The 24542-nt window shown below is 54.4% G+C and overlaps 9 protein-coding genes across 9 annotated transcripts; 2 read left to right on the top strand and 7 right to left on the bottom strand.

Moving 5' to 3' along the window:
• The first annotated feature begins 4503 nt into the window (after positions 1–4503).
• K489DRAFT_379466 (uncharacterized protein) lies at positions 4504–6513 on the top strand. Its single transcript, XM_033604657.1, has 6 exons — positions 4504–4991; positions 5089–5193; positions 5256–5495; positions 5592–5738; positions 5815–6056; positions 6152–6513. The coding sequence occupies exons 1-6, from the start codon at positions 4595–4597 to the stop codon at positions 6446–6448; spliced, it is 1428 nt and encodes a 475-aa protein (XP_033460513.1). The 5' UTR covers positions 4504–4594; the 3' UTR covers positions 6449–6513.
• Positions 6514–6515: 2 nt separating this feature from the next.
• K489DRAFT_379465 (uncharacterized protein) lies at positions 6516–8431 on the bottom strand. Its single transcript, XM_033604656.1, has 2 exons — positions 8201–8431; positions 6516–8139 (listed from the first exon to the last, which is right to left on the bottom strand). Exons 1-2 carry the CDS (start codon positions 8272–8274, stop codon positions 7005–7007), a joined length of 1209 nt encoding a protein of 402 aa, XP_033460512.1. The 5' UTR covers positions 8275–8431; the 3' UTR covers positions 6516–7004.
• A 183-nt stretch (positions 8432–8614) lies between these two features.
• K489DRAFT_379464 (mitochondrial carrier) lies at positions 8615–10554 on the top strand. Its single transcript, XM_033604655.1, has one exon. The coding sequence runs from the start codon at positions 9051–9053 to the stop codon at positions 10353–10355; it is 1305 nt and encodes a 434-aa protein (XP_033460511.1). The 5' UTR covers positions 8615–9050; the 3' UTR covers positions 10356–10554.
• Positions 10555–10660: 106 nt separating this feature from the next.
• Positions 10661–12925, bottom strand: K489DRAFT_400801 (uncharacterized protein; the record flags this gene model as incomplete). The annotated part of the gene is made up of 2 exons (XM_033607006.1): positions 10661–12766; positions 12860–12925. The coding sequence occupies 2 exons, from the start codon at positions 12923–12925 to the stop codon at positions 10661–10663; spliced, it is 2172 nt and encodes a 723-aa protein (XP_033460510.1).
• A 1749-nt stretch (positions 12926–14674) lies between these two features.
• On the bottom strand, positions 14675–15376 carry K489DRAFT_318262 (uncharacterized protein; the record flags this gene model as incomplete). The annotated part of the gene is made up of 2 exons (XM_033601298.1): positions 14675–14973; positions 15037–15376. 2 exons carry the CDS (start codon positions 15374–15376, stop codon positions 14675–14677), a joined length of 639 nt encoding a protein of 212 aa, XP_033460509.1.
• A 477-nt stretch (positions 15377–15853) lies between these two features.
• K489DRAFT_196860 (uncharacterized protein) lies at positions 15854–17093 on the bottom strand. The gene is made up of 3 exons (XM_033599573.1): positions 16660–17093; positions 16336–16595; positions 15854–16272 (listed from the first exon to the last, which is right to left on the bottom strand). The coding sequence occupies exons 1-3, from the start codon at positions 16834–16836 to the stop codon at positions 15936–15938; spliced, it is 774 nt and encodes a 257-aa protein (XP_033460508.1). The 5' UTR covers positions 16837–17093; the 3' UTR covers positions 15854–15935.
• A 624-nt stretch (positions 17094–17717) lies between these two features.
• Positions 17718–19175, bottom strand: K489DRAFT_318303 (uncharacterized protein; the record flags this gene model as incomplete). Its single annotated transcript, XM_033601303.1, has 2 exons — positions 17718–18040; positions 18266–19175. Coding segments are annotated over 2 exons (1233 nt in total), but the record flags the coding sequence as incomplete, so codon positions are not given.
• A 728-nt stretch (positions 19176–19903) lies between these two features.
• On the bottom strand, positions 19904–21490 carry K489DRAFT_369826 (uncharacterized protein; the record flags this gene model as incomplete). The annotated part of the gene is given in 5 exon segments (XM_033603080.1): positions 19904–20027; positions 20047–20079; positions 20124–20207; positions 20244–20357; positions 20418–21490. The coding sequence occupies 5 exon segments, from the start codon at positions 21488–21490 to the stop codon at positions 19904–19906; spliced, it is 1428 nt and encodes a 475-aa protein (XP_033460506.1).
• A 714-nt stretch (positions 21491–22204) lies between these two features.
• K489DRAFT_317339 (uncharacterized protein) lies at positions 22205–24442 on the bottom strand (the record flags this gene model as incomplete). The annotated part of the gene is made up of 2 exons (XM_033601231.1): positions 22205–24126; positions 24178–24442. 2 exons carry the CDS (start codon positions 24440–24442, stop codon positions 22205–22207), a joined length of 2187 nt encoding a protein of 728 aa, XP_033460505.1.
• Between the last annotated feature and the right edge of the window lie 100 nt (positions 24443–24542).

Genomic DNA, 24542 nt, shown 5'->3' with positions numbered 1-24542 from the left:
GTCCTCGGGACACCCCGAGTGCACCGCAGTAGAGACGCCCGTTGGACACGCGACGACTGCGCAATCCATCTCTGTCCCAGTAACTACCATTCGCAGAGCACATCCTGTCCTTTTTTTTTTTATTAAACCCTGTCGATGTCACACGGCGATGGATGACTACTGCACCGCCGCGCGCAGAAAACGAATGGCGGCTGTGGTGTTCCTGTCCCATCCCGTCATTCATCCAAGCTAATGGGTTCAAACGGGTTGTTTCGTCATTCCCTCTTCCCCATGGACGCGCTTTCCAGAAATGGTCACCGCGCACCTTTCTCCCGCGACCAACCATCACCGACGACGCCGCGAGCGTATCGCGTGCATGTACTAATCAATGGCCGATGAGGTGCCTTGGGATTTCTTCCCGGATCTCGGTTCCCTAGCACTCCCAGCCAGAATCGTCCATCGGCAAAGCGTGCATCGCTCGGTGTTGCGTCGAAGCCTACAGTAGTAATAATAATTAATACACATCTGCCTGGTGGACGGCCCCACACACATACGCACATGGGATCTTCACGGTGGACCACGCGAGCGAAGGGTCCTCTCGGAGGAGTCATCCCTTAGTGCACACCCACACCGGCACACGCAAGGCAGGCAGGCAGCGTGTTTCTCCACTTTTCGTTGGCCTGGATGAAGGGTTCAGCGTCTCATCCGCTGCTGCTCCTGGAGGTGACCACGACGGCCCTTGCTAACAACAACCAAGTTTTTTGTTATTATTATTATTGTCATCACCATCGGCCAGCATGTATCGATGAGTCGTTTCGCTCAACCGAACCGATGATGCGGGATCCTTGCTGGGCGGGTGTGTGCGATACAGACGACGGGTGATACAGACCACGTGGATGGAAATCACCACACACAGCTACGGCATCGATGCGCACCGAGATAGAAAAACACGGAGGAGGTTTATGTATCAGGTATTAATATCGTACAGGATGATGGGTTGGAAACAGATACTGGGGGATCCGCGCGGCAATGTGCGACGTGTGTTTCATCATCGGCCCAGGAGTCGAATTGTTCCCGTTTGATATTTATGTATTTCGAGGCCTTGTTTGATGGGCGTCGCTGTGTTCTCTCTTTGCGCGCGCGGCCGGGTCGGCCTGTCGTGGACGGCGGGTGTATAGCTGGGGAGTGGGATCGACTGGCTGAGGAAATTCCGTTTCATCTTGGAAATGCCACTGGGCTGCCGAAAGCCAGGCCCACGACGCGCCCGCGCGCTGGATCTCTATCTATACGTGTACAATTCCGATGGGCGCCAAGGGTTCGGCAATAATTCGAACATGTGTCGAGTATTGTGCGCGCCAACACGTCCGACATTGATGCGGTCTTCTTGTCCTGTCAAGGATGGTGTTCTTTTCCATCATCCATCATTTACGCATCGCCCACCCGCCGCCGTTGAGAGGGCTGATGACTGGACGGAACGGCAACACCAAGATTTTCCACGTTGTCTGCCTACCTACCTATCCGGCGCACGCGGGGCGCGGGATCTAGGATCTTGATGGACGGGAACACTAGGCCCAATGTACTCGATTTCCCAGTGTGCGGTCGCCAACAGGCACAGCACAGAGAAACAGCACTGTTGTGTGCACACATACCTAGTACTGTCGCATAGCCCTGCCAGGAGGATGTGTCCCTCACATGAAGATGACACCTGAACAACCGTCCTCTGCTTACTCCCTCCGCATGCACCATGGTTTGCATGTCCCCTGCACCGTACATGTATACGCACAGCGATCAACGAATTTACGTTCTTATGATGGAACAACAAGCCTCATTTTCGAATTCGCTTTCCGTGTGCACTGCGCAAGACCATGACGACCGGCCGTCATGTCTGTCCGTGCCTCGTCACGAGCGCGCCCGTCGTGCCCATCTCCAACATCGAAAAGTGCTGCGCATCTCACCCCAGAGCAGTTGGACTGCTAGACCTCGATACCGGTCGGTAGCGTGATGTCGCTCAGCATACCATCCTCCCACCGCGACCGCTAGCCCTCTCGCCATTACGTCTTTGTCCGACGCGAGACACGGTCCATTGCCCTGCACCACCCATCAGCGGCTGCTGGCTGTGCACTGTAGGAGGAGGAGGGTGCGGGCGGACTCTTGAAGGATTCACGCGGCCCGGGTGCGCCCGTCTCGCGTAACCTGTGGCTGTTTGGCTGCCCCTTCACAGCCACCACCGACGACGACGGAGAGTCCACATTCAATAATAATAATGATTCTTCTCAATCTCTCTTATTATCGATTGATGGTGCATTCTTCAATCCTTGATATTACATGTGTGACGCCGTGTCTGCGATGCTCCACATGTCCTTTCACCCTCGACAGGGAGGTTTCTCAAGGATTGTCACCCTTGAATAATAGTGGTGGAGTCTGGCAAAGTCCCTACCTACCCAGGTAGGTAACGATGAAGATCCGGGCCGCAGGTGAAGGACAGAATCTCTCTTGAGGTCCCAGCGTTGCCCAAATGATCGGACCCTCGGTCGGTACAGAGGTGGGCAGGAGCAGCGGGCAGCAGCGGGCAGCGGGCGGCGGGCGGCCGGGAACACCACTGCACACAGCACAGCCAGCGTTCCGTCGCCCGCAGCAGCAGCAGCACCACCACCACCACCACCACCATCACTGTCAGCAACCAGCAGCAGTTCGTCATGCGATGGTGGGGGATTGTGGCTTTCTGCTACGCCCCACTCCATCTCTTCCTCTCAACAGATCGGTTCCGGTCCAGTCGTTCTCACAGGGACAAGGAATCATTGCCATGCAGTTGCTTGTCCTTGCGCCGAGCCGCCGCCGCCAGTGCTTTTCGACTGTAGATCCATGATTGATCACCCACAGTCAGGACGACGACGACGACAACGACGACGACGTAATGTCATCAAACCCGAGCATTCTTGGGATCAACTTGGCAACATGACCTTACTCCCATCCATCGTCACGCCGGGAGCGATACCGGAGATTCGACGACAGGCCACCACCGCGATTGCGAACTTCCTACTATTCTTCCCGTCTTCGTCTCCGCGCGCGGACACCTGCCAAGGTCTTCCCAAAGTGACATTCCCTCAACAATGAGTCAACCTTTTAAGCGTGCATTAGTTGGACGTAATCCATGTATGTCATGAGAGCAATGTGACCCGGAGCCTCTCGCCTATGGTATGGCATGGCTGGCCGATGGCGCCCGTCACCTGCATCCACAGTACAACAATAAAGTACTTTCTCTCTCTCTCCCTCCCGAAGGGAATCCGCAGCGACCGTTGATCTGGTTCGTTTCTGGAAAGGAACCACCACAGCATCCGCAACCCTCAGTTCCCTCCCAATGCACATCCTCTCGGCGCGCCGACGGAAAATATAGACTTTCGCTCGAGAATGCGCCTCCGGATGCCCTTGAGTTGAGCGAGCAATGCCCCTTCATGCATCCACAACGCGCGCCATTCATCTCCACGACACTTCACACATTCGTGAATGAACACCTCCCCTGCCCTCACAGCTCTCTTTCGGCCCCCGATAAGACGCGTCATTGGTGGAGGAGTGGCTCAGCAGAACGAGGAGCAGCAGATCAAACATCGTACACCACTCCGCGCAGACACACACACCCGCACACGCGCGCGCGCACACACACACACTCACACACATCGTCATTGCACGCATTCTCCCCTCACCCTCATCACTCGCAGCAGACGGCTCGTTCTAGATGCAGGTTCACACACATCTGACTCCCTCCCGCATGCCTTTAATAATCGAATTATGACTCCTTCCGTTCCGGTGACGCATTCACACCCCGAGATCATCGACCCTCCAGGGCTGGGCGGGGAGTCATACTTCGTGCACCTGCATACCTGCTCGATCTGTCCCCGACGCCCGTCTTCACATAGAACGCCCGTTGACTGGAGATGGCGCATGCGTAGTCCATCTCAGAGATCTTCGAACACATTCCATAAGGCCATGCAGGAAAATCTTGGCGATCCCCAATTGAAGGGCCGCGTCATTGTCTGCTGTGTTGTCCGCCGCCCTCTTGATTGGTGACTCGTCGTGTCCTCTCTTTGGACGTCGACACCGGTCGGTTACCACGGGCAACAGTGACGGCAATGTCTTGGCCATGCAGACAGGTTGATAGCACCCAGAGTTAAGTCCTCTGAGATGATCCGTCTTTCGTCCACGGTTGACCTTGGCGTGGATGATGACGAATGTTTGATCGCGATCACAGCTGTTCCGGGCTTTCTAGATATCGCCAGCATGTTCGATGGATGCTTCTTCGTCATTGCTACGATGGAATATATTCGCTATACCTATGTACTGTTGAATGACTCGACGGTGGACGTTCGGAGTGGAGATCAATGAATTGTCTCGATGGACTCGCGGTGGCTTAGGGTTGTTCAACCCTAACTGCCGAGGTCTCCAAACGTGGAAGAGTCTCCCACGACGACATGAGCTTCAAGATCGACCAATGCGCTTGACGAATGTTAATACATAGCACCTGTATGATATTTGTGTAATTCAGATTTACGAAATTAATTTCACGTGAGACTGCTGTTTGAAAGAGCAACATTCATATCATCATCGAGTGTCTAAAACCATGTCCAAACTCCGCAACACCCCGGTGATCGTCGGCGTCGGCGACATCGTCAACCGCTCCAAAAGCATTGAAGACGCCATCGAGCCCCTCCAGCTCATGATCTCCGCGATCCAGAACGCCATCCAAGACTCAGGGCTGCAAGCCGCACGAAGCGCCGAACTCCAATCCCAGATCGACAGCGTCGACGTCGTCCAATCCTGGACGTGGCCATGTGACTATCCCACCCTCATCGCCGAACGATTGGCCCTGGGGGGCGATGGGGAGAGCCGTCTCCATCTACACCTTTCGGACCACGGAGGGAACCAACCCGCGAAGTTGGTCGATGAGGCGGCGAGGAGGATCTCATTGGGCGAGGCCAAGGTTGCGGTCGTCACGGGCGGTGAAGCTTTGGCATCGTGTAAGGAAGTCCTCCGATCGATCGGGGGAAGGATTGAATCCTTCGCGAAGTTCCTCTGACTGACGGTTCTTCTTTCTCCTTCTTCGAGAGGAAACAGTAACAGCTTGTGTCAAGGCCGGTCAGATCCCGCCTCAGAATTGGACCGCTCCGAATCGCGACATCCGGGAAGTCTTCTCGCCGACGACGCGGGAGATCCAAACGAGTGAGTTGTCCATTATTCCACAGACTGTCCAGGGGGCGGAGACATTACTTATCGATGACAAGGCCTCGGAGCGAAACATGCGATCGGCAACCCCATTCACATCTACCCCTTGTACGAGAACAGTTTCCGCGCGCACCGGAATCAATCCATCAAGGACAATCACGCCGAGTCCGCGAAACTCTACGCCGAATTCGCCCAAGTCGCCGAGAGGAATCCGATCTCTTGGAACTTCGGCAGTAAAGCCGAGACAGAACAGAGCATCGCAACAGTCGAGAAGCGGAATCGCATGATTTGCCTGCCATGTATGTTGACGTGTCTTTCTCAGCAAGCTCCCAAAGTTCCTTTTGCCGATTGTCCAATCCCGCTCCGCTAACTCTTTCTATGTCGCTTCGCTCTAGATCCTCTACTCATGAACGCATTCAACACGGTCAACTGTGCCGCGGCCTGCATCCTGACCTCGACGGAGAATGCCCGACGGCTCGGAATACCCTCTGAGAAATGGATCTACCCTCTCGGAGGCGGAGGAACTTCCGATAGTGGCGAATGTCAGTATCACAAACGATCCGAATAATATTTCTGATAACGCGTCCCGTCGTCATCTAACATTGAATGTCCACACAGTCTGGAAACGTCCAAGCTTCTGGTGGAGCCCCTCGATCTCGCGAAGTCTAGATGCAGCACTGGACGTCTCTGCGCTTCGACCGGAGGACATTGACATCTACGACTTTTACTCATGCTTCCCCATCGTGCCGAAGCTGGCTTGTCACCATCTCGGCATCCCGATCCTCAACTCCGACAAGCCGCTCACATTACTCGGCGGTCTGACCTCCTTCGGCGGCGCCGGCAACAACTATTCGTTACACGTAAGTGACGCCCCCTCCTCACTCATAATTTCTCCTTTGAACCGGACGTCGATTCGTCCTGGCTCCAACCGCTGACCTTTCCCTCATCACATCAGGCCATCACAGAGATGACCCGCCAGCTCCGCGCCGGCAAGGGTAAGAACGGTCTGGTCCTGGCCAACGGCGGGTGGATCACATACGAGCACGTCATCTGTCTTTCGCGCAGCCCGCGCAGCGACGGTCTGCCGTATCCCGACGAGGATCCGCTGCCGGGTTCCGTCACCGATGTCCAGATCCCACGGATCGCCGAGCAAGCCGAAGGCGCGGCGATCGTCGAGGTGAGTTTCCCCCTCGCTGCTTCCCCGGAGTCGGAGGATCCCGTCCCCTCGGCGCGTGTCGGCACGAGTCACTAATCTTCACGGCTGCGTGAAATCACAGACATACACGGTCGAATTCAAGCGTGATGGGACCCCCGGCTTGGCCTTTGTCGTCGGCCGGCTGAAAGCGAATGGATTCCGTTTCATCGCGAATCATGCTGACGAGCGGACGTTGAAGGAGTTGTGTAGTCAGGAGGTGGAGCCGATTGGACGGGGTGGATTCGTCTCAACGGAGAAGGACTCGGGAAGGAATCTGTTCACTTTCTCCGATGCTGCGAAGCTGTGAGTTGACGATGAGCACAATAGGAGAAGGAGAATAAAAACATGTTCGAAACAAAAGTCATTAATTGCAAAGCGCGCACACCGGATTCGCCTCGTCTGTGAGAGGGGAAACCCATCCCATGCAGCAGCATAACAACGGTCCGACGATAAATTCCAAAATCCAGAAAACATTGGGTATCCTCCAAACATCCGGAACTCTCCCCCCCTTCCTTCCTCCCTGCACATCTGAATCATCATCGTCATCGTGGCAAATCCCATCCGGTCCACAGCTCAAGCGCCGATGAATCAAAAGGAAGAACAGAACGCAGATCTATTTCCTCTGCGCAGCATCATACAACGCAGCGAGGATCCCGATCCCCGAACCGATGAGCACCGCCGTCGAACCGCCGTAGATCGCACCGTCCACGCGCTCCGCCACCGCCGGGCTGATCGCCCCGAAACCCAGGCCCTGCACATACACCAACCACGTCGCCAGGGCTTTGGCGATGTTGAAACTCAGCGGATCCGTCGTGTACCGGGCCACGCCGCCCGCCCCTCCGCCCCGCCGCGCCTCGCGCAGCGTCAGGTTGTAGAAGTACCCCAACACGCCCGGGACCAGCAGGCTCGTCGCCGCCCACGTCAGCGTCGCTGACCAGTAGTAGCCCGTCAGGATGACGAAGAGATCGGGGAGGAACACCGCCGTCGGGCCGACCCCCAGCGCGGCCACCCCGGGCAGGTCGAACGCGTAGTTCCACGGCATCAGGTGGCGCTGCAGCGCGTACGCCTCGAGCAGGAGGAAGGTCGTCTGCACCGCCACCACGCTCGAGCACGTCTCGCGCAGGTACGCGATGCCCTCGGCCACGCCGGTGCCGCGGTAGAACTCGTCCACGCCGGCTTGGAGGCGCCGGGCTTCTTGCTCGACGACGTCGGCGACGACGGACGGCGACGGCGGGCCGGGGAGTTCCGAGCGACGGCGGGCCGCGGGGGTGCGGGTCGCGGCGGATGGGGAGGTGTTGCGGTCGCTGGTGGTGGTCGTGGTGGTGGTGGGCGCGATGATGTCGGTCAAGGGCGCGGTGACGGTCTGGAGAGCGGCGCTGGCGGTCGTGACGGGCGAGGCGGAGAATTCGTGCATCATCGTCGTCATCTTGGTCGCGGTCTGGGCGAGGGCGCTGGTGGCCGCTTGCACCGGCGACGAAGGCGAGACCTCGTCTGATTCAGCCTCGGATTTGATCTTGGTTGGCTTACGAGCGCGCGGCTTCGAGGCGGGCTTGTGGGTTGCTGTGGAGGCATCGTCGCCGGAAGGGACGTCGCCGGTCGCGGCAAGGCTCTGGCGCGACTTGAATGGCGTGCTGGAGCGGCCGTTGAAATAGCCTGCGAAGTTCGAGTTGGAGGAGAACCGGGCGGCGTTGAGGCGCAGGTGCGCGTCCAGAGCTTCCACGATGTCATCTTTGAGCGTATCTTTATTTCTACAGCCGCGAGATCAGTACTCGTGTGGGATCGTGTCTGTGGCGCGAACGCGGGACCTACTGGGGGAGTCCGGCCTCTGCGGAAAGATCTAGCAGATTCTGTTTGCGCTGACGCGACAGCCAGGAATGCGACATGGTGAGGTCGACGATATGGGTATATTCAGGGTCGCGGAAGCGTTGCGATCACAACCATGTATGATATGACGCGTGGAAATATGTAGGAGTCTTGTGCAAAGTGACGCGCCGTGGGTGTCGGTGACAAAGTATCGTGAAAATGATGTCGTTGGAGGGGCGCAAAGTAAACAAAGCGGTCAACAGTAGAGTTGGCAGGGTGCGCGCGTCTGTTTCTTCCCGTCTCAATTCATACGCATATCACGTGACTAAGACTCCACAGTTGACATGTAACCCTTGATTCCCGCATGACTCGCGTGTTTCGCGTTTTGAGAGGAGTTTCGTCCAATGTCATCAATGTGATCGGTCTTTGAAGGGAGGCATTTGTGTGAAGGAATGAACATTGTCTCCACCTGTTTTATGGGTTGTATACTCATTCCTTAAGAAAATCCGCACTTCATATATATTTTCTGGCCATCGCGAACGAAAACCGACACTGCCTTGTTGCTGACCCTTCAAAACTCCCGCTCCGGGGCTCCGCACATGTCCGCTTCGTCACGGCTTCAACGATTTATTCGACCGACACTAAAAGTCCAGCTCCTGTAGCTTCCATCTAAATCACGCAAATCACGCATCCAATTTCGACCCTTGACCGCATCTCTGACGGTCCCTCTGTGTCCTCACCCAACAACACGATACGGAAACCAGGAACTGTCATCTCCAGACGATAAGCCGATTGCGACAGCACCTCAACTGAAACACCATCTTATGCACATTCCGCCCAAGTCAGCGCAATCTTCATGGTACTAGCCCGAGTGGCTGAATACTTCTTCCCGTCGGAATCGAATGACAGCACCGTCCTGCTCACTCACTTCGACAATGGGCATACTATGTCCGATCCTACGAGACGGAAGGCAGAAAGCCTTCCCTCGGATAAGTCACAATCGACCCTCACACCCGCGGCGGAGATAGACTCGAATGGTCCTGATGGCGAAGCTTATCGTCCTCCCTATATCCATGCAATGCTGGCAGGCGGTCTGGGTGGGACGATGGGGGATATGTTGATGCACAGTCTGGACACGGTCAAAACGCGGCAACAGGGAGACCCACACCTGCCGCCCAAGTACACGGGCATGGGCAACACATACTACACCATTTTCCGACAAGAGGGTGTCTGGAGGGGTCTCTATGGTGGAGTCACGCCTGCATTTCTGGGGAGCTTTTCAGGGACCGTGGTGTTTTTCGGAAGCTATGAATGGTTCAAGAGGAGGCTCATCGACTACGGTCTAAATCCCTCCGTTGCGTACATGTCGGCAGGGTTCTTGGCCGATCTCGCTGCGAGTCCATTGTATGTGCCCTCCGAAGTCCTCAAAACACGGCTTCAGCTCCAGGGACGATACAACAACCCCTTCTTCACATCTGGCTACAACTATCGATCATCCATGCATGCATTGCGCACCATCTACCGCACCGAAGGAATTGCTGAATTATTTTCTGGATACAAGGCGACACTGTTCCGAGATCTCCCCTTCTCCGCACTGCAATTCGCATTCTATGAACAGGAGCAGAAATGGGCCAAACAATGGGTCGGACCCGGAAATGAGATTGGACTCCCTTTAGAGATTCTGACCGGTGCGAGCGCTGGAGGAATGGCTGGTGTGCTCACATGTCCGATGGATGTTGTCAAAACTAGGATACAGACGGAGCTGGATCCAAGCATCTATGCTGCGGCTCACAAAGGTTCGGGGCAGAATGCACCACTCGCTTCTGAGGCCCATCCACTGCCCGTTCAAAGCTCGCATCGGCCATCATCGGCACCACTTAGCGCCTCATCTCAAACGCGCCCAATTTCCACATCAGGCCCAAGCACCGTCCTCAAGCATCACGGCCAAGTGAGCCTCGACACAGAGTCCGTCTTCAAAGCGCTACGGATCATCTACAAGAGCGAGGGACTTGCAGGGTGGTTCCGTGGTGTCGGGCCCCGAGCCGTGTGGACCAGTGTGCAAAGTGGCACCATGCTGGTCGTGTATCAAAATCTCTTGCGTTGGTTCGACAGCAATCCTTTGGTCGAGATAGACGATGGCGATGGTTTGCGGAGCCTATGAGCCGGTTTCTGTCGCCGTGTGTTGTGGCTGCTATCGACCCAGGCTGGCATGAGCATCTCTCCTTCTCTCCCTCTCCCATGTAAACTATTTTCCATGCATCGATAGATCTGTCGGATAGCATTTCTCCACATAGACTTACTTTCCAAAAGAAAATGACTTCCATTTCCAAAAAAACAAATAAACAACCACCGTTGTGCTCGAGATCAAATCTAATTGTACAGCCGTGTAAGGAACGAAACAAGGGACTCCACGCTCAGGAAGAATTGGGGAGAAAAAAAACTCATATTGGATATCAATGATGCCCATCAGGGCCCACCAAACTGACCCGCTCCTTCCGATTGTGTCAGACCGAGCAGATCGAGTGTGGTCCACGTTTGATCATTCGCACTCGACCTCGCTGGCGACATCGCCGTGATCGGCGAGATGATCTCATTCAGCAAACCCGTCGACGGGCCTGCCGTGGCGTTATACCAATTGTTGTTCATCCTCACACTCAAGCCGGGCGCGCCCGCCGGTCGCGTCACCGAGCCGAGTGGCGGCGGCGACATGGTGGCATTCTGCCAAGCTTCCTGCGGCGAGTTTGAAGTGGTGGTGGTAGCGGTGCGGCTGGCGCCCTGTTGTTGCTGCAGTTGCTGCTGCGCCAGCACCGATGCAGACTCCCTCTGCACGACGGTCGAGATCAGCGACGACAGGAGAGTGTGGATCTGTGCGGCCAAGGGCACTTTCCCGCTTAACTGCTTGCACTCGGAGGCGATCCGGTAGAGGCCTTCCTTGGCTTGCTGGGCGCGGGCCGTCATCGGCTCCTGGATGGGCGGGATACATAAAATGACGGAGATGGTGAGGGAGTTCATGAGGATGTAGGAGAGGCTGGATTCGCATTCCATGGTGTGCATGGAGATTCGCGAGGTGCGGAGCGCGGCGTCCACGGCGGCTTGGATCGACCAGGAGATGTCTTCGCTGGTGAGGCGGAGACTTGATCGGGAGGCTTGTTGTAGGCTGAGTTCGATGATGGGTCGGTGGAGAAGGATGATGAGGCTGTCGAACATGACCTGCATGGTCAGACTTTGTAGCGTCAGTGTTCGCGCGTCGGCCGCCCAGGGTTTATCTTGTCCCCCCATGCAGTCAAGAGGATCGTTATCGTCCCAGGTAGATTGGTCGAAGAAGGGAGGCACCCGTGCACGCCACTTCATGAGTGCCTCGTTGGTCTCCCGGACGGTCGTGTACAGCAGTCGTTGATTGTCATCTGACTGCATGTCTTCGCGGATTTGGCGGAAAGCCGACAGCGTCTTGCTCATGATCTCGTAGACTTCATATTTCAAGTCATGGAACGTCAAGAAATTAGTTGCACGGCCGTTCCATTGGAGGATAGGATGGTTAACCAGGTGTGGATGTATGGCAAGGTCGTCAATGTGGTAAGGTTCGCGACGGTGCACGAAGTTGCTGTCGAGGGATGGTGGTCTCCCATTGAACATGGCCGAGAATGTATCGACTGTTTTCACAGCCAACCAGACACGCCGACGGATCTCATTTTGGACTAGATTGTCGTTGTTCGAAGGCTGGAGATGAAACCCAGCTGCATACGCGTTTCTTGCTGCCATTCCAACAAGTGTCCACCCAATGTTGGTCTCCCCTGTGTAAGCACGATAGCGTGCGAGAATGAGGCAGATCTGGACGCTTTCGACGCTGCAATCACCCATCACGTCCAACAGATTCTCGTTGATCTCACGAGAAATCTCGTCTCGGAAAGTCGATAGGTTGATCCCATGCTTGTCCATGGTAGAATGTCCCGACCAGGATGAGTCTTCTGATGCCAATACAGCCGCCATGACCACGATCGAGAGGATGACGAGGATTTCTCCCGCTTCAGTCCTCTGCCATGTTGGCCGTCGCCAGAGAATCCTCGCTCGGTCTTTGATGGTCGGTGCATGGATGAAAAGCATGAACCAGTGAGCGCGGGCGATGTAAACATCGAGTAAGATGTCGACCACCGTGAGGTTTGGTCGTGACATGAATTTCAATCCCCATGGTACGGCTTCTGAGAGGCATGGATCGCCAACGAGAACATGTAGAATATCATCGCCGAGCTTTCGGTCATTGTTGTCGTCGGGGTCGTTGACATGCAGGACCTTGCGAGCAAATCGCATCGCTGAACTAGACGCTGCCAGTCGATTCGCGCTACCCGGCTTCTGGGGATGTCGGCCCGTCGATTGTGCTGCCGAGTCTGTCGACAAAGCCGCATGATGAAGCTGAGAATGGTTATCCTTCCGACCGGACCATGAGCCGACTCCGCCGTCAGTCGTAGACGATGCGCCAGCAGCCTTGGATTTGTGTTTCGATGCGCGAATGTCCTCTCGCGGCACGCACGGAACGCCGGCGTGGTAGCAGAGGGTGCATGGCTTTTCCTTGTCACACTATAGCAATGGATGAAATGAGCGTCAAAATTCCACATTCACAACAAACCCGGCGCAGGATGCTGGCCAGTAGGAAAGTCCTCAAAAGCTTACTTTCAATTTCTGTTTGCGACATCGCGCGCATGCTGTTGGCCTTTCTCTACCCACTGCTCGAGGCATTGCGGTAACGAGGGTCAAGGGAAGGGTCAAATCCCCAGAGACCAAGCCTTCATACCAGCCCTGGAGCGTTATGATGTCCCCTAATAAGCGGCGAACTACGGGACCACACAGCCGAGGCTCTCTGTTCTCGCTGTCTCATGGCCTGGACCGGGTACAGCGATGACTGCGTTCGATATTGATCACCGAAACACGACGTCCACAGTGAACACTTTGATAGAGAATTTCAAGTCGAGAAGTTTATTTCGCCCAACGGTGGAGTGGCGTCGAGTCATGCAACGTGCGAAATTTCGGCGCCGAGAAGGTGTTGATATGCGATATGCAGGAGAGTTTCACGCTGCTGCAGGAATGATGTAAATACGCAGCATGTCCAAAGCGCGTGATTGACGCGATCATTATTATGTCCAGATTAGATAACGTCCACAGATACTTCATCGCACGCACACATCTTCAATGCCTAACCAATCCATCTCGAGGGCTTCGCCGTTCATGATGCCTTGCACGTAGGCTTCTCCTATCAATTCAAACGCTTGCGCTTCGTCCTTCCGTGGTCGCAGGACATACGGCACACTCGAACCCAGGATCACATAGATTAAATCGCCTTCTTGTGTTCCATGTGGCGCCAAACCCAGCCAGCCAGTACTTGTCACGAACAGAATTCTACCTCGTATGGAGCCGAAGATCAAAGTCTGTTGCGCACGATGTTCGGCGTCCTGTGTCGGGTCAAGCTCGACCAATAGGCTAGCGCGTCGTTTGGTTCTTCCATCACCGCGATAGAATCCACTGTTGTCGAATGACAATTGATGGCAAAGAGACTGAAATGCGTCAATGTTCATGCTACTCCCAGGCGAGCGCACTATGCGTTCATTGGCCAACTGTTTCGCTTCTTTCCACCAGCTGCGGATCTGTGCTACGGCGTCGCCAGACTCGTCGTAGCTGAGCCGTGTTGTGCCCGCGGCGCTTACAGTGTCCACCAACTTCCCGCAGAGTTGTAATCCGGTTTCATAATCCCAGTCCAGCTTTTCCATAACGCTTCCGCCAGCCGAAAAATTCGGATCGAAAATGAACGGACGAGATGCCAAGTTTGCTGTCCAATCAGGCACCCATGATGGCAGCTCCTCGAGGTTTTGATTTGACCTCCCTGCACATGAAAGTAGAATTAAAGCTTTCCGAACGTTCTCATCGTCGGACAGTAATTTCTCCTCAGATCCAGGAGTCGGCCGAGTGACCGCGCCGATAACCTGAAGTGCAAAATCACAGAAAACGGTCTCGGTGGTGGAAGAATAGTCAGGAATCATTTCATGACGCCCGAGGCCAAGTAAAGCGTAAATTTTATCCAGAGGGTCGGTAGCTTGTAAATCGCGTGACATCAGGAGCAAATCCAAAAGATCGAGTTCGTAGTCGCTGTTCCGTGTGGTATGTAAAGAGACCGGCTCTTCAACTATTTCATTACATCTCTCGTTGTGAGGATCCATCTCGAATGCGACTGGCAGAGCAAGCTTTCGCTGCTGGTGTCGAATTCGAATTCGGTTGATCCGTGAGAAAGGTAGCTCCCAAGCACTCATGGTAGGATCATTTTGCGATTGATGAGGGTTGGGACCTTCGACCAACTCGACAATGGCCTCAAGATCCTCCCAGCGGAGAATGCGATCCCCGAGGACGAGCTCGACATTGTCGTTCAAGACAACCTCCTGCCTATGTAAGCCAAGTCAGTTCCGAACAACCACTTCAGAACAAAATATTTGAAGATTCTCACACAATCCAGGTTCTCCAAAACCACGGTCTTCGTAGGATCGCTGCCAGAGCCATCCATTTTCGGTGCCCTCTCCGCGGCAACCCATTTGCTTCAAGCTGGACAGAATCCAGATGGGTGACATTTGTATATCTAGTGATAGATAGTAGCTGCTTGGCGAGTTGTAGTCCTGCCTTCGAGTCCCCTGAATGCGGACCCAGCCAGACTGACACCTTGCGCGCGCCGGCGAAGATGTCCCCCATCAAATTTACCTGTGCGTTTCTCTCCAGCACGCGCTCTTGACAGATACACAACTGGTCTACGACGGCAATTAATATGAGCAAGGCATATATCGCAATCACAGGGTTCCGATTCAACGAACCGATCCAAAGAATGACCTCGTGGTCCGGATGCCGAAAGTGATGCAATGCCTCGATCAAGGTGGGCGTCACCGCCAACCGGCGTCCGTTACACATGATACTCTTCGTACGTTTACTCGCACCCCATGTATATGAGAGGGCATCATATTCGATTTGCGGCCGTTGGCCCGGGACAGTCACGAAGGACTCGATCAACTCGATGGTGATTCCTTTGTGTCCACAGCCGGGCTTGATTTTAGCCAGGCGGATGCTGGTCTTGACACTCTTGAGCGCGCCATAGCGGAAATCTGGCGATTCCAACACAGGCGACGTCGGCGGTGACCGCCAGCGCGTCAAACTCATGCTGCGAACACTTCATGGACGACTTGTAAGGCGCTGGGAGTGATGAGAGCTCGGGCCAGGTTTGATGTCATGGGCACACTTTTTTCGTCTTTTTCGCATTTAATGGGTTTACATCCGAGATTTGCTCAAAATTACGGTGCAATTTGGCAACATGGTCTGGACCATATTGCAGGAGCTGTCTATCGCTTACCTCCTCACAGCACGTGGTTGGAATTTTGCAGCTCGGAGATCCTCCGAACCTTGGAACCTGGGCAAAGTGACACTCAAGCAATCCACCATTCGAGCCTTGGTGTACGTAATATGTGTGGTCAATTCCCGCGGGTGTGCTTGCCGCCTATATTTAGCGACCAAGGGATTTTTGCCAGCCAAAAGTCGTGGCTGCCAGGCTGCACACATTGCCGGCGCAGGTTAGGAGATCACCGTTTCAAGGCAGCCAGAAGGAGGGCGGAAACAGCACTGTCTAAATTCACAAAATATATATGCCGATATCGAAAGAACAGAGCTTCGCTAAGAGGCGCAGACCGGCGACAAAGCAAATGAATCAACCCAGCTTGCCTTCTCAATACTTGTCGACCAGATTCCTACCCTCCGCAGGACCGCCATGGTAGCCGGTATCATGATCGAAGTCGCGATGCGGAACATTGATGTGCTCTCGAGGCGGTAAAGAGTCCGAGTCGTATGTATTCGAGAAAGGTCGAGGCGTCTCCCAAGCCTCACTTTCGCGCGGCTCGGCTAGGCCACCGTGTCCATACGGTGTGTTATCCTCAGTGTATCGCTCAGGGGAACGAGATCCCGGCTGAGGGTTGAGACCGATGTCCGGTAGCTGGTACATGCCGCGACGGGTATCGTTGCGGAAGACGTAGATGTCCAGACAGAGCGCCGCAATGGTGGAGACACTGCGATGCGGCGTGTTAGTAGAACAGACCTGAGTAAGCTATACTTCACAGGTTAACACTCACAATCCAACCAACGTGAATGTGAAGAGGCTCTTGTAGATTCGGCACACCATAATGCCTGCTTCTTCCTGCCAGTGCTCAATGTCGCACATGCTCCGCAAAGTAGGACTCATGTACCAAGTTAGTAGAGACCAACTTAGAGTCCATAGCAGTGCGTTGAATCCGTTGAGAGCAAGATTGAATCTCGGATTAAGCCCAGTAAAGCAGTGGAGAACCATTGTGAACGCGAGCGCGATGATGGAGAACAGAGATGCGGCCGTGAGCTGTGTTTCAGTAGCGCAGTCAGCGGAAGGTTCTCAGCACGTAACGATGGCTGATCTCCCTCACCCAGATGAAGGTCCATGGAATTGGCTTGCTGTCATGGGCTAGGAACCACATGAAGTAGACCATAATTCCTCCGACAATGATGCTGGAGATCAGTTGGGCGGTTCTGATGCCATGGAATAATATTCGTGGGTATTTCGAAGGGGCAGTTTTCGCGTTTCGTTCGAAAAGTCGCGTCATGTTTGCGGGTGGGCACGGCGATGTTGTGTGAATGACTGTATTGGAGGCTCGTCGTCGATATCTTGGGTATCGGATCCGACAGCTCGTAGTATCGCAAGGAACGTAATTGGATATTGAGCAGGTATGGGCATAAGAGACTGTTGAATGCGAAGTACAACGGAGCGCATCTTCATGCGCCAGATCTGATGAGCCCCCTCAGCCGCATCCTTCGAGGGGGCTAGTGCAGATTTCCAGGGCCACAGATTCCAACGTTCACCTGCTAGCCCGTGTTTCGTGACCGGTCAGCGCTCTAGCCGCTCACTTCAGCGGGCCGCTTCGTCCGAACTGCGCCCAGATTTCTCAGAAGAGCGTGCCTCATTTACACAACACACGTTTGGATAAAAGAGTCGCTAAGAACAAAGGTGATATTCAAGGCTTTGATTTACCAGCGAAGGCGAGAGCCCAGTACTTTGCATTTAGACCTCGATTCTCAACATCAACGCAATATTCTCCCTATTTGCTTCCAGGCGAGGCCGATGCAAAAGAGCAGCACATTGCTAACACTTTCGATATGCCTCACGGCCATATGCCCGTCACTGGTCCTTCGAAGCGGCTGCTACAGGCCTGATGTTTTTCAATCTAGATCGAGATCAGTCAGATGGCCGTCAAAATAGTGGTGTTTTCGAACTCACCTCGTGGAGTGACTTTTCCCATGTGGAAGAACAGCTTGTGCGTGGTCGTCTCGGCGGGTGGTCGATTGGGTCCCTCGTCCAATCGCCTTTGGTAAAGGGCGGAAACGAGAGACCAGATGCTCTAACGTGCCTCAATATACGGTCGTAATCGTATTGACGCGTTGCTGATTGCCTTTCGTCGCAATACACTTATCTTGTGTGCCCACCACCTTAGCTGGCACTCCGCAAGCTGAAGAATGATTTCTTCTTGGCAGGTTTCTGAACATTAAGTCCACCAGTGTTGCCATTTGCGCCGCTCATCATGAACGCTCCATTGCTGCTAGAAGACCCGTGCTCGTTGTTCGAAGGCTGCATGAAGGAAACCCGTGATCCAGCTTTAGGGGATTTCCTGGACCCACGGCCTTCCGGCTCCCCTGGCACGCCATACTCTTGGCGCAGGCGCTCAGTCTCACGTTCGATCGCGGCTTGCCGGTCTCGTTCTTCCTGCTCGACGATCTTGAGCAGACGTAGCCGCTCGGCTTCGTCGGCTCGTTCTTTGGCGAGCTTCTCTTGCTCAAAGATGTGCAGAAGACGTTTGCGCTCGGCTTCGTCAGCTTTCTGGCGCTTGATCCTCTGCTTCTCCAGCGCCTTGGCCTCGGCTTCCGCTTCGGCTTTCAACCTCGCAGTCTCTGCCTCAAGCTCCCATCGACTTCGTGGATCTGCGAGAGGTGGCGGTCTCGACCCGGGAAGTGGTGGAGGTGTGTTGTGTGCAGCAGCACCAGGCTGTTGTTTGCTGTCGTTCGGACGCAAAGGCATCGGTGGGGGAGCATGGGGACCCGGCGCACCAGGCTGGAAATGTTTTGGTTCCTCATTCGACAAAGTCCTACCTCCGGCAGAAAGTTTGCGACTGGATTGCGCGTCGCCGACATTGAAGAGCTCACGTACGTGCTCTCTGCCCGTGAAGAATAGATCTCTGATAACAATGGCTCCGAGAAGTAGGACCACTTCCAACCCTTTAGGATCTTCTAATTCGAGCCGCTGCAAGTTTGGCTCATACAGCGTCAGCTCGCGCATGCTTCTCCACAGCGCAATGGCAATATCTGGGTCCTTCCTCGCTTTCCTTTTGTCCCATGTATCAGTGCTCTTGCCGGTCATGAAGCATGTCAGATCCTTGCTCAACACGCTCTCCTTACGCCAAACAAAATTTAATTTCGGTGTAGTGGCCAACATTGCAGGATCGTGCTGTCCTCGATCGATATTGCTCGCTGATGGTTCTCGGAACGTATGCTGGGGCAACGAAAACTCGTAGCTATCGGACGAGCCCCATTTGCCTGGGCGCAGCTCCACCTTGACTTGTTGCTCTGGATTGTAAAGTTGAATGACGAATTCATTGGGAATAATCGGCTGTGGTGGAGGAGGGATGCCGCCATTGCGCCTCAACTCTTCTGCGGAGAGCGTAGGTTGCGTCCAGTCCGGCCGCGCAAGGACTTCTCCGTAGAGAATCTCTGGGTTGAAGCAATCGAATATGGCTGCTGCATAGCAGTTCTTATGCGCCGCAACTGTGGATGCCGGGTCTGCATAATGGAGAATGTAGTTTGGTGCCGGCTCGTTGCCTTGGTAGGTGAGATAGATGTCCCTGTGATGTTTTATGCCATCGCCTGAAGGTCGAAGAATGAAGGCCGGAAGATTCCTATAGACTACATCAGCTTCAACGCATTCGGACGAACACACGTTGGGCCGAGAACGCCATGACTTACTCGTCGAGCATTTTCGCGAAACGCTCAGACACCCAGTCCAGCCGGGGTCATCAAACTTCGGTGGGAACGTGCGACGAGTACAGTAGACAGCAGCAGCACGTGCGAATGGAAGATGAAACGCGTCCGTCGAGCAAAGTGTGGGTATCGACTGCTACATGTATTCAATAGTCAAACCACTACCAGTGTGATCAGAACTCCTGATCGAGGAGGCTGTGCTGCAAGGCTGCCACGAAAGCGATGCTCGGCACAGATGGTCTTGCGACCTATGACGGCGCCGATGCTTTTTGTCGTGCTCTGCTCGAGCGTAATCGGACCTTTGTAGACTCAATCTCGAGGTCAATACAGAGGCTCCACGGCGAGGTTCATTAGATATTTATCGCTTGTATTTCAGCTGACCAGTTGGCTATTATGGAATGATTGAATGTCTCCATCAGGCGGACTTCAAAATTTCATGATGCACCATGAATTGGGGCACTGTGTGCTTCGCCCAATTCCGCCCGCGACAAGACATTTCGACCGATGACTGCGCTCAGCTGATGACGTGGAAGCGGGGCAGGGAGCGTTCACGCCGGGCGGTCGCCTGTGTTTCACAAGCCTCCTTCTGTAATTTTGATACCTGCGAGTACCCGAATTAGAACCACTCCACGGCTCCCAAGCATTTCACCACGCGGCTTTGATCAGCGCATGTATGGAACCACGGTTAGTATTCGAATCGTCGACGTAAAGAATATAGCTACCGGCAAGCAGACTCGTGTAGTCTGCATGCCAAGGACCGTGTTCCAACCTAGGACAGATGTTCGTACAAGTCAACCTGCACATCGCCATGGACTAATTCTCTAGGTTCAAAAGAGTAGAATAATGCAATCTAGCAACCGCGTACTCTAACTGATGTCGCATGCGCTCTGCTAACAACGCGAAACCCAAGTCATTTCCTTCTGCCCAGAGCTTCATTTGAGAATCGTTCCTATTTCGTCACGTCTTATCGGTCGTTGTTCTTTACTTCTTGCCTCCAGCGCCCCCAAGGTATTTCCTGGCCATGTTCAGCACAATCGGTGTCAGAACGGGTGCGAGCACAGCGTAATGTTTCTGGCCCTTTTCGACCAGCGGTCCGACGCTGCAAAGATGTGTTAGCTGAACAAAATCCCATGGCGTGCTGGAAGCTAGAGGAACTTACTCATAGTTGCCAATCTTGATCTCCTTTGGCGGCTTATCATGCTTGTCACGATCTCCGTCTCGGCGGCTTCTTTCGCTCCGACGGCCATCATACTCGCTGTCATCATCATCGTATCGGTCCTTTCGGCGAGGCGGCGCAGACGAACGTCGTTGTCGATGAGATCGACGATCATCATAGTCGCTCTCCTCATCCGAATAGTCATCGTCGCGTCTTCGTCGGCTGGGCTCAGTTCTTCGTTCGCTGTGTCGTCGGCGCACAGGAACAGGATCGGATCCATATTCTACCGGCGGTCTTTGCCTTCGTGGTCTTTCGTCGTCATAGTCGTCTCCGCGGCGGCGACGCGGCGGTTCCTCATAATCGTCGCGCTCGTGACGGTCTCTACCACCTCGAGAATCTCGTGGATCGCGATAGTCCCGTGGGTCTCGAGAGTCTCTTTCCTCGCGTGGAGATCTAAGCTCGCGTGGAGGTCGTTGTTCGCGGGGAGACCTTTGGTCGCGCGGATCATCATAGTCGCGGGGATCTCTGTGATCCCGGGGTGGGCGTCGCGATCGTGGAGGTTCGTCGTCGTAGGGACCTTGACCATACGATTCTGAATCTCTTGATCGGCGAGAAGAGTTGTTGTTAGGCCTCCTGTCATAATCGATGTCTGACTCCGGTCTTCTGCGTGGATCCCTCATCTTTCTGTGTGTCTCGCCCTCTTCACTCTCATATCCGTCTCGCTTGTCTCTGAATCTGCGATTGTGCGGGTGATTCTTGGCTTCGAGGTCGCGGGCATTGCGTCCAAGATACGAAGCTTCTTCGGGGAATTCCGGTCGCATGTCCGGCGGTACTCTGCTGCGGCTGCCTTCTCTTTTCATGGCGGGTCGTATAGCGCCATCGCCTATGGGCGGCGGTGGAAGATCTCCAGCAACGGTTGGTGAGCCATGACCATCAGGGCGTGAGTGTCGCGGCTGGCGAGAGTCATGTTCATATTTCCCATATCCATCCACGGCCATGGGATTGTCATCAGGGTAGGGTCTTGAAGGTCGATCGTGCCGGACGTGGGATCCGCGATCGTCAGCGTAGTCCGCCATGTTGATGTATTCTTGTCGTTGGAAGACAGATACAAGGCAGGGGGAAGAGACGAGAGAGAAGTCGTTGAGATGAAGGTGGTGATAGATCTATCCTCACTCTGTCATGGGACTGTCGCAGTGTGCAGTCATCCAGCCAGCCAGCCAGCCAGTGTTGGCGTGCGAGTGACGAGTGGGGTGAGAAAAGCATCGGACTTGCCCGCTCACATGCGGAATGTGTGGCGGTGCGTCATTTCGCATGACTTGATGACCACATCCGACAGGCAATTGCGGGAGCTCCGTGGCGGACGGTACCCTGCACTCAGTACCCATCAGCTGTGAGGCATATGCGCAACGCTGCCTGCGCCTCACTCGTGAGCTTCCGTCTAATTTTCACCCACATTCGAGCCTGACATGATGCCCGCACCTTCGCACCATTCTTCTTTCCGGTTTGTATTCGTCCCACGAGTGCAATTTCCATTGGAAATCAGACTTTCGATTGCACTAGAGAGATGGAGAGATTGGGAAGTATTCAGGACGTTGTGCTATGTCGTCTTTCATGCAGGCGGAACCAAATCGTATTTCGCCTGTTCAAACTTAGATACACGGTTCAAAGTCGAACAACATTCAAAACAATACTTTCAAAATCTCCGAGATTCCGGCGTTAGTTGCGCAAGAGATCGCCCGTGCATTTCCCAATACTACTCTTCCAATGAACCTTTGCTAACCACATTCGCTTTAAGCCGCGCTTGTGCCACCCTCCGCGTCAGTGATCAGCTTCGTGATCTTTCCGATGGCGATGGTCTGTCCCTGATCTCTCAGTGTGAAACGACCGAGTTGCGGGTAGTCCTCGAAGCGCTCCACACATACGGACCCTGCTCCTCCGGTGATCTCCAATCGCGCAATGATGTTCATACCGGCCTTGGCGAAGCCTGGAGGCTTCTTTGACTTTCGGTTTGTCTTTGGCTCCAGCTTGTGCAATAATGCTGCGAAAGTCACCTCCTCAGTCGCCGAGTGAACATGGAGCACACAGTTGAAACCGGCGGAAAGGATAGACTTCAATTCCAGCAGACGGATCTGAGCCTCGAAAGCGGTCACGCAGTGGACTGGACGGAGTGGTGAACACAAGACGAAGCCCGGGAAGATATCTTCCTCTTCAGCACCTTTGATGCGTAGGCGCACCTGTTCTCCACAGTTGGCACGAGTGATTTCTTCTTCCGTCTCACCGTACAAGGCACTGATCTGAATCTCGGCCCTGTTGGGCATCATGAGGTACTTGTTTTCTTTCTTGAGAATTCCAGCTTCGATCTTGCCGTCGATCATGGTACCCATGTCCCTGTACTTGGCAGCGATGGGCATCATGAAAGGCGCCTTGGTCTTGCGCTCGAGCGTCTGCATGCCATCGAGGTACTCCAACAGCGAAACGTCATCATACCAGGGAGCAAGGTTCTTAGGCACACGATCTTTAATACCCATGGCCACTTGTGCTGCTATGGGCATGAAGTGCAGATCGGTCTTCGGGTTGTAACCCAGACCCTTCAGGAAAAGCGTGAGTTTGCCCGTGCATTCCTTGTAACGCTCCTCTGACCATTCTACGGTCGGATCGTCCATCTTATTGACAGCCACGATAAGCTTGTTAATGCCCTGCGTTTTAGCAAGCATGGCGTGCTCTCGTGTCTGTCCACCTTTTTCGAAACCAGTCTCATACTCACCCTTGCGCGCCGAGATGACGAGGACACCTACGTCGGCCTGCGACGCACCTTGCACCATGTTGGGTACATAAGTCTTGTGACCAGGTGCATCCAAAATGGAGTATCTTCGCTTCTCAGTCTCGAAAAATCCTCGACCAACCTCGACCGTCTTGCCCTTAGCGCGCTCCTCTTTCGTCTGGTCGAGCGCCCATGAAAGATACCACGACTCACGACCAAGATCCTTGGCATCTCGCTTGTATTTGTCCATAGTTCGCTCATCCACCATACCGGTGGCATACAAGATGGATCCACCAAGCGTACTCTTGCCCGCATCAACGTGTCCCAAGAAAATTACGTTGACATGCTCCTTGCCGTACATCTCCTCAAGGGCCTCATCGTCAACCTCAGCAGCTTGCTCTGCAGCGACAGCATCAGCTTTGCGCTGTTCAATTTTCTGTTCCGCGCGAGAAGGCGAAGATCGTCCAGACGGAGTTGGCGAAGTGTTACCAGTGGTCGCGGCGGATGCGGGTGTAGGCTCTCCGGTCTTCTCAATCGCTTTGGCGGCGGCAGCTTTGGATCCAGCCTCAGGCTCTGATTTGTTAACTGCTTCTTTCGTCTTGGCGGACTCCTTAGCTGAAGCGGAGGCAGGAGTGGGTGCAACGGCGCCGAGAGACAGGACTTTCGCGCCGCCCACTGCCTTCTCGACTTTGGGAGCGATGCCCGTGTCTGATGCGCTCAGAGAGAGCGTCTTGACTGGTGCAGGACCGCTACTGGTATTCGCCGCAGGGGCCGCTGCTGGCTTCGTTGTGGGCAGTGCCTCACCTCGCTTGGCGATCATGGGAGCTTGTTGTCGCTGAGCCGGCGGTACGTAGGCTTGCTGCTGTGGTTGCTGTTGCTGTTGTTGTTGCTGCTGCTGCGGTTGTTGCTGGTTTCGTTGTTGTTGGTACTGGGACTGGGACTGAGAGTAATCTGTTTGGTTGTAGTTCTGGTTGTATTGATTGTAATTCTGTTGACCATAACCGTATTGTTGATATCCACCGTAGCCCTGCTGCTGGCCGTACTGTTGATAGCCACCATAGCCCTGTTGCTGTTGGCCATATCCATATTGTTGATATGACTGCCCAGGTGTGAAGCTTTGCGCACCCGGCGTGAATGTTGGAATGCCAGGCTGAAAGTTGTTGTTTCGTCCGTTATTGTTCTGAAGATTCATCTGCTGTTGGGTCTGATTCGAAAGATCTTCGTCCCGCATCGCATCCTCCCAATTGTCTGGCTGACCATTTGCCATGATGAATGTGGATGCTAGCCTTTAGCTCGCTGTAGATTACGGATAGGCGGTAGTATTCAGGTCAGAGATCTGCGAGATTGCAAATCGAATTTCGACGGCA

The sequence above is a fragment of the Dissoconium aciculare genome, assembly GCF_010015565.1.
Source record: "Dissoconium aciculare CBS 342.82 unplaced genomic scaffold K489scaffold_5, whole genome shotgun sequence".
Classification (NCBI taxonomy): Eukaryota; Fungi; Ascomycota; class Dothideomycetes; order Mycosphaerellales; family Dissoconiaceae; genus Dissoconium; species Dissoconium aciculare.
This window is presented reverse-complemented; position numbering and strand designations above follow the sequence as displayed.